This window comes from Rhea americana, unplaced genomic scaffold, assembly GCF_003343005.1.
Source record: "Rhea americana isolate MKP2758 unplaced genomic scaffold, rheAme1 scaffold_362, whole genome shotgun sequence".
NCBI lineage: Eukaryota > Metazoa > Chordata > Aves > Rheiformes > Rheidae > Rhea > Rhea americana.
Window position 1 is genome coordinate 245,912 of NW_028186493.1, and position 14,267 is coordinate 260,178.

General features: G+C 36.9%; 1 protein-coding gene across 6 annotated transcripts in view; it reads right to left on the reverse strand.

Annotated features, from left to right (window-relative positions):
• PCNT (pericentrin) overlaps positions 1 to 14,267 on the reverse strand; it is a 102,132-nt gene that overhangs the window by 62,217 nt on the left and 25,648 nt on the right. For 5 of the 6 annotated variants that reach the window (XM_085312408.1, XM_085312407.1, XM_085312410.1 and 2 more), the window contains exons 15-22: positions 12,200 to 12,464; positions 11,826 to 11,913; positions 10,640 to 10,856; positions 8,940 to 9,178; positions 6,875 to 7,350; positions 4,896 to 5,472; positions 3,513 to 3,746; positions 1,712 to 1,876 (exon numbers count right to left, since the gene is read on the reverse strand). In XM_085312408.1, the coding sequence (XP_085168534.1) occupies positions 1,712 to 1,876; positions 3,513 to 3,746; positions 4,896 to 5,472; positions 6,875 to 7,350; positions 8,940 to 9,178; positions 10,640 to 10,856; positions 11,826 to 11,913; positions 12,200 to 12,464 (2,261 nt within the window). Of the gene's footprint in view, positions 1 to 1,711; positions 1,877 to 3,512; positions 3,747 to 4,895; positions 5,473 to 6,874; positions 7,351 to 8,939; positions 9,179 to 10,639; positions 10,857 to 11,825; positions 11,914 to 12,199; positions 12,465 to 14,184; positions 14,218 to 14,267 lie in introns of all 6 variants that reach the window. The other variant, XM_085312411.1, reaches the window with a different exon arrangement.

Below are 14,267 nucleotides of genomic sequence, written 5' to 3' on the forward strand. Positions count from 1 at the left end.
ATCCTGCCCCTCTACTCAGCCCTGGTGAGGCCTCATCGCCAGTCCTGTGTCCAGTTCTGGGATCCCCACTACAGGAGAGACATGGAGCTACTGGAGAGAGTCCAGCGTAGGGCTGCAAAGATGATCAGAGGGCTGGAGCATCTGCCCTATGAGGAACGGCTGCGAGAGCTGGGCCTCTTCAACCTGGAGAAGAGAAGACTGAGGGGGGATCTTATCTATGTGTTTAAGTACCTGAAGGGAGGGTGTCAAAGGGATGGGGACAAACTCTTTTCCGTTGTCCCATGTGACAGGACAAGAGGCAATGGGCAAAAACGAACCACAGAAAGTTCCGTCTGAACGTGAGGGGGAATCTCTTCACTGTGAGAGTGACAGAGCACTGAAACAGGTTGCCCAGAGAGGTTGTGGAGTCTCCTTCTCTGGAGATCTTCAAAGCCTGCCTGGATGCAACCCTGTCTAATGTGGTCTAGGTGATCCTGCTTWAGCAGTGGGGGCTGGACTAGATCTCCAGAGGTCCCTTTYCAACCTTACTGATTCTATGATTCTATGAAGTCAGTCTAAGGTGTATGGAACCAATGCCAGTTTCCACAGAATGCAGGCCAGGGTTCTCCTCGGGGAAGAACATCAATGCCACATCCTATCATCAGCTTTTCGGGATATCTCTATGTCCTCCCTTTCAATGGATAGTCCTATCAGACAGGAAAAGGTCAAAGAATGCATCTGAGTGCCAGGACACCATAGTGGGCCAAAGGCAGGAAACAAGAGAAGTTTTCTGTGCATTTGCAGTATCCAGTTCTAGAGGGTTATGCATCTGTCAGGAAGAAATCTATCTCAATTTGCAGCATTAAGAAGCAAYAAGAACCTGTTAAGATTTGCCCAAGAAGAAGCAAATAGATAGATGGTAATCCACCTGATCTAGGTTATTTCAGAACCTTAACACAGTGATAACACTGAGGTGTGTATCAGTACCGCTCTCATCATGTTGGTGAGTTTCCGTATCTCTTCTCACACTGAATGGGTCTTCTCCACTCATTCAATAGCTGAAGATGAGCTTATCACCTAACCAATGAAGGCATTTTGCACAAGGCTCAGAAGATGATACGCAATTACTGCATTATGCACAAGACCAAAGAGATCATTTTCAGGGATGAGCATCTTTAAGATGCTCATCAAGATGAAAGTGTGGAACKCAAAGCTGAACCCCAGAAAGCAGATAATAAGAACTGAGGAAAATCTTCTGCTGAAACTCTTCACTCTCATCACACACTCAAGAAAAGCTTACATCACATTAGGCATTTTCTGCCCTATATATGCGAGTGCTATAGATAAGGGATGATATGTCAAGACCATAGTCTTTGCAGAAACAAAGAGGAAAATTAAGTTTCAAGTGACAAACAGAACATAAGTGCAACACAAGGGCTATCACTCAGAGTAAGTACTTTCTACTTTTTTTTTTCTTTTTGGTTTAGAGGACATCATTTTACATTCTGTTCAGGATTTTAAGATATAACTGCATGAATACAGTAACATCTTACAGTACAGTGCATTATGCTTTTAATACTGCTTTTCTAATTGCAACATCAACAGCTGTCTTTTAAAAGTCATACAGCCAAAAACCAAAAATGGATATTCATGTTCAAAAACAAAATGGCATTCATTTCAAAAAAAAGCATGCATCAGTGTATGCTTTGAAGTTCATTTTAGTTATAGTCACCTTGAGTTGTGCAATTTGCTGTTCAAGTAATACCTCTGACTGACACTTCAACAGCTCAATCTCTTCCTGGAACTGAAGCTGCTGCTTCAATTTTACCTCCTCAAACTGAGCCAGAAGAGCTGTCCTCACAGTTTCCACTTCAGATGCTGATGCAGAAGCATACATCTGCAGTAATTAATATAAAATATTTTAGCTGCAGTGTTACGATAAAAAAAGAAAAAAAAAAGAAAGCAAATCAAGTCCAGTCAGACTCTTCCAGTACTTTCACAGTAGTTCTCTCCAAACCTTACAGGTATACAGAGCTCTCGTCTGTCATCATGTTAACTATAAGAAAGCAAGTTGGTAAGAATAGGTAAGAAGCAATGGAAGAAGGCGCTAGATATCAAATATCTTCCCTATTAATTGCTGAATCATCTCAAGACCGTTAAGTCAGACTAGCAGAGTATTTCTTACTTATTTCTTCCAACAGATACTCCTCTAAGAGAAATTCAAAGAAAAAAAGGAAATACAATCAGTCATTAGGTGGCTATATTTAATGTAATTATTCAATGACTAACTATATCTCAAATATGAATTTCCCCCCAAAATATCATGGAAAGGGTTTCTTCCGTTAATCTTGTAGTCATCAGAATTTTCAAGAGAAATCCTTTTTCTAGGATCAAGAGCTTAAAAAAAAAAATTAATAATCAAGAGAACTTAGCACTTAAGAAGAAAAATGACTTTTCATGCAAGTTTTTCTTCCAGAAGAAAAGATAATTTGTAATTCTTTCTGCCTAGCTTGAAATCATTACCAGCTCTGAAGACGACTGACAAACCCAAAAAACACAAGGATCTCCCCAAAGCTAAATACTTTTGTAAGGTGGACAAAGTTAATACAAAGGTGCACTTATTGATTAGGGAGTTATTTGGCATGTTATGCAATTTTTCAAATTAATAAGCAAAAAATCAAAAATAAGTTATAAAATAACAAAACTCATAATGTTCAGTTATAGCTAGATAAAACTCATTTTCAGTTAGTGACTTTTCCTAAATAAACAAGTGTAATATAAACAAGTGTAATATATACTATAGAACAGACAAATCTTGACTACTTGAAGCTGTTTACATTAAAAACAAATAGGACTGTTTAAAAGACTCAAGAAAAGATTTTTTTTCCCCCATTTCAGTGGAATTAATAAAAAGAACTTATTTTAAACTTATTAACTTAGCATTCACTACAAAAGTGAAAATCATCAAGATTATACATAAACATCCCCAATAACAAGAAGAAATGATAAAAGTTTTAAAGGTAACAAGGAAAATTTTCAAACTTTAAGAAAACATATTTAGGAAAGCATCAGCTACTACAATTTTACTTAGACGAAAAGAAGAAAATAGTGTTAGATGTTCACTTATGAAAGTTCACTTATATAAGGTTGTTCACTTATATAAGCTTAAAGTTACAAGTTATTTTCCATAAACAGTTAATGACCTAAATTATTAACTATTAATTTTCAATCAAAATGGAAGTGTTAAAATTTTAAATTAATAATAATCAAAGAAAAAAAACAAAGCGAAAATCTCTGAAAGAGAGAAACATTAAAAACACTAATTTAAATACATAATATTAAGACTAATAAACATATACGAATTTTTTTAAGTTCTTTTAAATGAAGTCAGGCTTTGTCTCATCTACTGACACAAATAAAAGAAACCAAACAGCCTCTAGATAGAGAGTCCTATTTCTGAGATTAGAAAAACTGAATTTATTCTATTTTAAAACATGGCTTATTTTAGGTTTAGGTATTAGCATCATTCTGACCTCTTGCTCATGTTCATGCTGTGCTTTTAGTTTCTCCAACTCTCTTTGGAGCTCCCTGGAATAGTCTTCCTTATGTTTCTTAATTTCTGCCTCATGAAGATCTTCAAGTTCTTGGAGTGCTTTTCTATGTGTTTCTTCCATATGCAACACTTCCTCACGTAATGTGTCCAGGGCCAGATGCTTCTCTTCTTCTAGCAAACTTCTTTGATTTTGAAGAGCTCTGTTCAAATCCTCCTAAGTAAAATTTAAAAACAAAACAACAAAAAAGGTACAGGTATTTTTGTACACCATTTATAAAGCACACCTGCTGCTGTAGAAGCTCACTAAAGCTCATTAATAAACATCATCTCTTGAATAAAGAACACACAAACACATGTCATATCTTTGAAATGGGTTCATTTCTCCTATTTAGTATTAGTTCTGTAAAACCCCTACTTTTTCCTTTATCCATGACAGCATTCCTCATCATCACAATGTTCAAAAAGGTCTTTATGGTCAAAGTTTTTTCTGCATGAGAACACTTAAGAACAACTACAATGTAGATTTAAAACTAGTTAGTAGTAAAGATGTAAGGGAAAAAAAATGCCATTCTTACCTATTACTGGATGCAGAAACACAATAGATCTTATGTTTGGGAAATGGGGAGGGTGAAAGGAGACCAGTCAGAAAAAAGTACATCTCTTCCTCTGGAGGGTTCTGAAGTTCCAGCAATGAGCTAAGCCTTCCTTCCTCTGACTTAGAAAGTCCTGGGGTCCTTTTTCACCCATCCCAACAGTAAACACCTCACACCTCCGCCCTGGCAATAGCGTAATTCTGGGTATCTTTTAAGGGCTTAAGATAATGCCCACTCTCCCACTGTCTGGAATCTTCAAACAAACCCTTTCTGCTCCCAGAAGCCCACCTGGGATCTTACAGAACACCTTTTCTTTTATTCTTCCCCTCAAGATTGTGCTACTAAGCAAGTTCTTTAGATTTGCAGAGATGTAGTTGAATCTACAGAGATATAGCTGAATCTACAGAATTATTTTTACTCAATTCTAATTGCTTATTAAGAATGACATAGCAATTCTATTAAGCAGAGAAACTCCAAGCCACAAAATAGAGGCCTCTAATATAAATCATGCTAAAAATATTTACCTTAGGTGTACATTTACCTCATACTGAGTTAGAAAATTCAACTTTCAGCTTCAGTTTCCTAACCCAGCTCATAATACAGYCACATGAATGTTAGTGCTGGCACAAAGGAGGTTGCAGAAACACACCCCAAGAACAAGAAAGGAAAAGGGGATTTCCACCCATTTCAACAGCTTTTCATACTTAAGGAGGATTAAGATGGTATCATTAAATAGAACCCTCTATTGTCAAGTTTTCTTTTTGACTCACCTTATGAGCTTCTTCTGCTTCAACAGCCATGGCTTTAAGTTTTTCCATATGAACAGTAGCTAGCTCAATTTTCAAATTATTTTGTGAAAGCTGAAGTTCTTCAGCATGCTTTAATTTCAACATCTCTATCTCCTGAACCAAGCGTGCTTGGTCCRTTTTATCCTTTTCATGGATTTGTTCTGCGTGATGCCTCTGCAGCTCTGCAAGAGCCTGCTTGTGTTCTTCTCTTATATTCTGAATTTCAGACAGGTAGGAAGACTCCAAGAAATCCAGATTTGATAAATGTTTAGCCTCCAGTTCATCAATTTGTGCCTGATGCTTTGTCTCAAGTTCAGCCACTAGAGCTTGAAGCTGAGCCTGCTGTTTACTTTCTAGGGAAGATTTGAGTGTCTCAAGTTCAGCTTGATGCTTTGTCTGAAACTCAGCTGTAAGAGACAAAATTTGTTGCTTATGCTTCTCCTGTAACTGCTGACTCTGGAGTTCTAGCTCATCAACATGTTTCTTTTTCAGCTCCTGGAGAAGAATCTCTTGCTCTGTTGTGAATTTCTGAGTCATAGCCTTGTGTTCCTCCATAAATCTAAATTATTTCCAAGAAAATATTGTCAAAGCACGCACTCATAAATAAATAAATAATCAAATAATAAGAAGTAGGTTTTATACAGCCTTCACAAATTTTACTTCTAGGTTTCACATACAGCATTAATCCAAATAAAATTGCAAAGATGATTTCATAGCCACATGGGCTTATGCAATGGCAGTTGGTGATATCTGGTTATTACTAAGTAGACAGGCACTCCTACTGAATTGCTCACTAATACAGAGCAGTGTTTACTCCAGCTCATTAAAGCACACTGAGAGGATAACATGGAAAAAGCATCTCTGACAACGTGCCTAGAAACAAAAGATGAATTTCAGGTGCCATTTCAAAGACAGTTTGACGAAGTATTGTCTTGCAAGAGCATCTAGGATGTAAAAAATATTGTACATAAAACAAAGTATATACACTATCTGCATTTTGAACATGCTGTTTGCAGGCAAATAAGTTGTCAGAAGAAAAATCTCTAAACTTTTTGTGTTTAGACCAAGACATAAAGCCACTGTGGAAGCATATGCAGGATACTCAAGCTCTTCAAACTATCTCAGCCATCTAGAGGTCTGTTTAAGGCTTGATGCAGAATCGTATCTAAAATAATGCAATTTGCTGTAATCATTAACTATAATATTTTTGGATATGTATATCAACAATTAAGAAGTGATTGGTTATTTAAAGGCTAAGTTCCTGCTTTCAAGATTTTCTTAGTATAATTATCTCCTCAATCTTTTCAATGAATGTATGTTTGGGGAGAGAAGAAGGGGAACATTTAAAATGATGTATGCAAAAATAAACATGTATTTGTTTGAATATTTGTTTTAATATTCTAAAAAGAATGGAGAAAGGAGGGATGGACAAACAACTGAGCAGTTACAACCTGCATCTCTAACCACAATTTAATTTTGCTAGGGAATACTGAATGGGACCCATCAACCTCATCATTCAGTGGATAACAAAAGCTTTATTCACCAGAAAAAATGAGTGCAAATTCATTTCAGTTGTTTGAAAACACTTGAACAAAACTTTAGAGTTTTACATTTCTGTTTCCTGTATCCTTCTTCTCCACAAACACTAGTACAGGATCTTCAGATGTGTGTAGTGTTCTGAATATGGAACAAGCAGAACTAGACTAGATTTCATTTGATTTGCTAGACTAAATTCAATGCATTTATATGAAGTAAAATCTTACAGGAGATCTTAATGGACAGTATTACTGCTCCTTGGTAGAATAAAAGCTTTGCATACAGAAGTTAGCTGGTGCCATCAAGTGACAAACCTATGACTGTCAYGTCTTAACCTTAAAATAAAAAAACCACCAATAATAGTAACTGAACCAAACATGAGCTCTGATCATTCCAAATGAAATTCCCAAATACACAAGACTTACTTGTTCTGTGCTTCCATAAGTTTAAATGCACATTCTTCTTGCAAACAGTGTGTGGCTTTTTCCATTTCTTTTGCCATGAGTGCTTTGGCTTCTTGGAGCTCGCTGATGTACTGCTCCTGAGATTTCTGTGTAGCCTGTGCACTTGCAAGGCTGTCTTCTAGTTGTTGCAGGTTGTTTTGTTGCTCTTTTACCAACTTCTCTAATTCTACGATTCTGGCAGCCTGCTGATCTTGAAGCTGATTCATTTCACTTTCACGAAGTTCGAACTCCTTTTGTAAACTTTGCTTCTCATATTCTGATTTGTTTTCTAGTTCTATACGCAACAGTGATAGCTTTTCTTCTGTTTGGATCCTCTGGTCCTCATTTTCACACTTCAATTTTTCCTCTTTTTCTTTATACATCTTCTCTATTTTCTGGACTTCTTCTCTGACACCCCTTAATTCAGTCTTGTGATCCTCAGTAAGTCTGTATTTCACCTGTGTACATAGTTTTTAAAAACGCATAAGTATTAGAACCAAACTGAAGTGTCTGAAGTGTAAACTCCTAGCATACAAGTCCATGACATACGTAGTTCTTAAATGTCACAAAAGAATACAGTGTAAAAAGAGAAGCCAAAGCAACAAATGATTGTTCAATGACACAAGAAGTCAAAAAGAGATCCTAAAAATACACTAGAAGTAAACAGAAAGACTTAAGAAAACAACACGATCGTATATTAAAAGGAAAGACGAGCTAATAAAACATGGCATAAGGACTTTGGTATGAAGGGAAGTTTTCACTTCCAGGTGATAACTGAAGGAAAACAAGCATTTAAGCATTCATTTAAACAACAAGCTAAGTGAAGAGAGGAAAAAAAAAAAGTTAGAAAGGAGTTTTGATTAGGCCAGCATATCACACAATTCACAAAGCAACTTTTTGGGGGATCCTGGGAACCAAGAGGCAATTGATGAAATCAGTCCATGTGGCTTCTGCAAGATAGAGACCATAAGCCAAACAAAATATAGGTATTTCCCGACAGCGTATCAGCATGTCAACCGACCCTGCTCAAATCGCACACTCTACCTATACTATCTTTTGCTCAGACAGCAGAGCCGCAAACAAGATACTGCGGACAACAGGGGGAAGCTAACAGTACTGAAAGCTTCACTACTGGAAGCTTTGGATGATTCCTCATGTTATCTTCAAACAGTCTGCTACTGCTTCCTAAGACTTTTTCCACTGTTCTTTCAATTTGAAAAAGGATACACATACCTACCTCTCTTCAAAAAGGAAGGAAAAGAGGATTTGGGAAATTAGAGCATTCATCTGATTCTGATTTGCATTTAAATATTCAAACATATTAAAGAATATATTAACATTCAATCTAAGTCTATTCTCAGACAGAATAGTCGATTTAAGGGATAAGAGGGAAGGTATCAGCTGTGATTATCTCAACTTTAAGTCTTTGTCCATTAAGTTTGCTGTCTGATTATTTCCCAAACAACTGGACTGAAAAATTATTTCTGGTTACTTACTTCAAAAGACACTCTGATCAAGAAAGCAGTTATTTCTTAGAGGGGACCTGTTCAGCAGAGAGGCTATTTCYATCAGCTGCTACAGCACTTATCTGCTCAGTTCTCCTTTACTGCATGACATGTCACASTGTGCAAGTGCAATGCCTTACTTCTGCACCTTGGACATGATGCCAGGCTGCCTCGCAGACTGTAGCAGAGGGAGGTTTAGGATGAGAATCTTTTGCACTTGCCTGCATTGGAAATGGTGTACCTATGCCTGACCTCATATTAGTGAAAAGGTGTATTTGATCAACACTTGAAGCACCTGCCTTCCCACACTGTGCTCCTGAAGAAAAATTCATCTGTGGGAAACTAAGCATTTAACACTGAAGCACTCTGAACTTCAGAATCTTACTCCAATAAGTTGTATGCATTCAGCTCCCTTTCAAGTTGAAAGTACTATCACTAACTTGAAACATTTAAAAATAAGAGCCACTTCTATTTCACTGGGCCTTCCCAATAGACTTGACTTCGTCCAATTCCATACAAAACAGCACTTTAACACTAATTACCTTTTCCATTTCCTCTTTCAGATGCTTTTCATTCTGCACAGAAATATCTTTTTGTTTAGCAATCTCTTCCTTTAAGAGTTTTATTTCTTCTGAAAGTTCTGCAATATACTGTTTCTCAGACTGAAGGAGAGCAACCTTAGCCTTATGCTCTTTCTCCAGCACAGACACTCGCTCAGACACCTCCATTTCAACTTGACGTGCTGCATCTTGAGCACTCTGTAGACGCAGTTTGGTGATTTCTGAATAAACAGTAGAACAACATTCTGAAATTTATTTTATTTTAGTAGGCCTTATTAATTCACAGCAATAAAATAAAGCTGAATGTTGCTAGTTGCACAATTTATCAGTAGCCATACTAGCAATAGAACAACAAGATGTATTTATCAAAATTACTACTATTCTGTGCTACTTAATTATCAACTTCAGCATTTATGAATATGAACACACACATAATAATGCAGAAGGATCACAACCTATGGCAGGACTTCCCTCTTATATCAGCAGCAGTCACAGGAGTTGACTTTCTTTGTGTAATGACAGATGACTGAAAGTTTTATCTCCTCTTACATACACATTCTTTAGATAAAGAATTCCCCTAGAAAAGCAGATGGGGCAACTCTCTATCTAAACATTCCAATTTGGGCAGGTTTGATATATTGTCTAATGGAGGGAAAAAAAAAAAAAGAAAAGGCAATAAGTATAACTAAAATTTAAAAAGGGTTTACTGATGCTTTTAAGCAACATATAGTAGAACAGAGTTAGTCATGTGTGTCATGTGGCTAACAGTGAGGTATAGATGACAAGTTCAAAAGGTAGTATAGTTTACTATGCTCCCAGAATGAGGTTAGAGATACAAGAACTACTATGTTCCCTTACCTGAACCTCAACAATATATGCATTTCATACTGAAAAGATGCAAAGCAGTACATTTATATAAATTACAAGCTTGTATCTTCCAAGAAAAGCAGCAACTGTAGAGAAATTATATAAAACCATGATGATGTAGCAAATCTCATTAAATTGAGCCAGAAGAGGGACTTTAGCCTGAAAGCTAAAATTACTTTAAGCTAAGCTGACTTTAGCTTTTAGCAGAAGTTACCTATTACAAATTCTGCCCCTTACAAATAGCTTATCTTTGAAAACCATCACGATACACATAACTTGTGGAACACAAAAAAAAGAGAAAAAAACCTAAATGAACACAGAGTGCTATCAAATTAACAAAACAAAAACTGGCAAAAGAGGTATGTAACATGGAACATGAATTAGTCTACTCTATAGAATACACTGAAAAATGACCTATTTCCTAAGAACATAAAAACACTTAACACGACTGACAGACAACACAAGAAATTTTCAGATAAATATTAATTTCTGATTTGACAGTGTTCCTTCTAGGTATCAAGAATAGAAATCTGATTAACTCTTTTTAGCAACTGCTCATCAGTTTAGCGAGCTTTATTACAGAATAACCAACTTCAGGCCACCACATCCTTGAAAGTACAACTCAGCATGCCCAGCCAAGTCAAAAAGCAAAATGMCCAATCCCAAGGATTAACAAGCTTTAAGTGCTCTCTGTAGTTTAAAGTAAATTAATAACATGTTTTCAAATTTCTTCCAATAAGCCTTTAGACATTTAAAGAAAAAAAAAAAAGCCACACAAGCAGCTTATCATTTTATTTCCTGTCATCTGATCTTACCTTTGATATGTTCTTCTGAAAGTCTGGCACGAAGCCGCTCAAGTTCTAGACAATGCTTTTTTTTCATTTCCTCAATTTCTGTTATATATTTGTCTGACAGATCCACCTTCATATTCATTAGGTCCTCCTTATACTGAAGTGCAAGGGAAGACCTTAAGGAATCTAATTCATGCCTGTGCTGTTCTTTAAGTTGTACTCGCAAACAGGCAAGTTCTTCCTATGTAAGAAACAGATTAGAAATACATCCTTAGCTTTGAAACAACCAGGTCAGAAATGGTTCAATAAAAACACTATATGAACCATGCTGTAAAGCACCTGCTTGACAGACGTGTTTTTTTTTTTTCAAAACCCTGTAGTTTTTGCTTCTTTCCAGCCACTCCCCCTTCTACTGTGGCAACAGAGCACCTAGAAGTAAAGATACCCTGGAACCATGACACAAGGCAGATCAGAGCATCTGGATAGAGAAACCATCCACTTTCGACACTAAAGAACCCCCCCTCTACATGTGTGCACCATCACAGAACATACAAGTCATGATCTATGAATGGTTTCATACTCAGCTAGGAAACAAACTGCAGCAAGTTTCTTAAGTAATTTTTTGTGTGATATACTAAATAAATTTAATGCACATAGTCTGTGTATGTCTGCTTATCATCCCGTCACTAAAATAAAATAATTTATAAAAATCTAAAACCAAAAGAAGAAAATTCCCTTATGGAACTCTTAGTCAACTTTGAATGAATTGAACAAAGAAGCAGAAATCTTAAATTATAACAAAGTATATGAAAACAAATGGCTAAATAGAGGTGGGATCAAATTAGTGTCTCCACTGAAAGAGAAGTGACAGCAATAATGGACACAATTCCTACAGAGTTCAAGACAAAAAAGAAACATCATGAATTCTGCAACTTGTGAGGAAGAGCTTTGGTGAGAACTCACACGTTATTAGGCACAGGATAATCCAAACACAGCACATAAAATTACAGAACACCCTGTTTCATCTGTTCTGCTGTTCTAAGAACAATTTAAAACTGATAATTTACAATAGACCTGATAAAAACTAATGAGATCTTAATAGGTGTCTCAAATACAACTTTAACTGTTTGGAAGAACTGAGAAGCAGACATCAGTTTTCATATGGGTAATGTAATAATCATCAGAACTTTAATGTAGAAAAAAATCTGACCTTGTGTTGCTCCAACTGTTGATTTAGCTGGTCAAGTATAACTCTCCTCTCTTTTTCAGTTGTCTCTCCAAAAACTGTGGCAGAGGAACTGAGAAGAGAAAATGGTTTTAGGAAGTTAAGACTGCACCACATCACACAAATTAAGTTAAATGAACTTGCCAACTTACAATATGGTACTCAAAGTATGTACAGAGCAACTGTAACAGCTCTATAGGAAAGTATCTTCCACATTCATGACTTTCTTCGCTGAGTTTCTAACTTCAAATCACCTAATCCCCAATCATAATATACTTAGAGACTAACATCATTTTTTACATAAAAAATTGGAAACATTTGATCATAACCTGAGATTAAAAGAGAAAAAAATAGCTTACCTGATATCCACTGCTTGATTCTGGCTCATGTCTGACTCCAGCAATGAATATTCCTTCAGTTCTTGCAGTCTCTGATGCAGCAAAGTCAACTCATCTCTGTAGTTTTCTTCAGCTACTCTTAATTTCTTTTCAAAATAAAGTCTCAATTGTTCTAATTCGGTTTCATGCTCACTTCTCCTTTGCTGACGCTGCTGTTCAAACTCTTGCTTTAAGCGTTCTATTTCTTCCACGTGTGATGCACGAGCCAGAAGCTGTTCTTTTAACTCTGAAATGGAGGAAAAAAGAACACAATATCTCACTGCATCCTTAAAGGTACAGTGAAGACAAACTACATTTCTGTTGTTGAGATGACAGTAAGATACTATCCCACACACTACGTAAGATGAACTTTTGAAAGGCAAAAATTTTCCTTCCTCTGAAGACAGCACAAATGTGTTCCCTGCTTACAAAGCATTCAGAGAAATCATCATCATGGAATGAATCAAAACCATCAGCACACCATTAACCATTCTCATTGCCCTTGTGCCCCAGCTCTGAGTTAGTGATATGCAGAGTCCTGTAAAATTTTTAAATCCCCACATCTGCTTGTTGTAGCAGCCAGAAAGACTAATTTACTCAAGCACATCTATTACAATCTTTTCTTTGCTCCAGGAGGTACAAAAACTTAGCGCAAACTATCTAGAAAAACAAGAAAGAACAAACCAGAAAATTAATCTTGGACTAAAAAGAAGAAAAAAGAAACAAATCTTGGATTACTTTAAAGATGGGTTGGTTATCCATTTAAGAGTTTTTTTCCCCATGTTCTTTTTAATGAAGAAGAGTATTGTATTAGGAAAAAAAAAAAAAAAGTAGAACTAAGGGCAAAAATGAGGAGACAGGAGAAAAAAAAAGTTTCACAGATGATTTAGGATTAGCTGAATCCACACCAAGACYAACTGAAGATGGAACTGATTTTCAAGAAAAAAGAACTCAGAAGAAAGAAGCAGCTTATGTTATTCGAGAAAAGAAACTTCAGGAAGACTTAAGAAAATGACTGAAATACCTCCAAAAATTCACATGCTTGAATAGTAATCAAAATGATTATTATGCTCTAAGAAATCATCATTTGAAGATTAAACCAGCGTTTCCAGTATGGCCTGAGAAAAGATACAGAGAAATGCTCCTGAGCTTGTGGTTTGACAAGGAACTCTCCAGGGCRGTCTGGCAGCACTTCTCAAGCTCACATCCCCAGAACTCAGTCGAGCTGCTTAATGCAGGGAGGGAGTCCTCTCCAAACCAAAAAAGGCTGCTGCCACCTTCAGGTCACTTACAAGCTTACTTCAGAGCTACGCTTTGGCTTTGTTGAGGGGCCTTCAGTGCTGACACTGAGAAAATGCTGCAGAGAACCAGCACATTCCCAACACAAGAATGCCGAATAGCAGCCCCCACCCTCCAGCACAGCACATCTGAGCAACTCCAGGCCAAACCACAGCACAACCCTAGATGACGCCCAACAGCCAGGAAACAAAAACGCTGTGACACTCAGCCAGCGTATAGAGAATCAAAAGAAACACACACTTGTGGTGCAGAATTCTCACAGCAAACATCCAAACAGAAAGARTAAGTGAAATTAGTATATGGTTCAAGCCTGCTTTCAAAGAGAGCAGTTGCCAGGTAAAGGGACCTGAGAAATCAAGAGATAAGAACAGACTAGTAAAAACACCAATGACTTAGGGAAATCCAGTCTCACACGGATAGATTTTGGCTATCCCAGCAAAGTCTGCTGGCACAAAACTAACGCAGGAAAATGTTTAATAGCTTTGAACTGGCTGTCATTTTTACATCAGAGCAGCAACATCGTTATCTGGTTGCTGTGTTTCTGATCCATTACAAGGAGCTCTCAGACTTGTCCAAGTGCATTTTCAAAGCATCGCTCAAGTAAAGSAAAAGCAGAGTAAAACAAAATGCCTTTAAGATTTCCTCATACAACAAAGATGCATCCTCACCTGAAACAGGGGCTTGCATTCTGGTCTCACCATCTCAAAGCAGATGAAGGCAGAAAGGGTCCAAAGAATGGTAAATGTGAGTA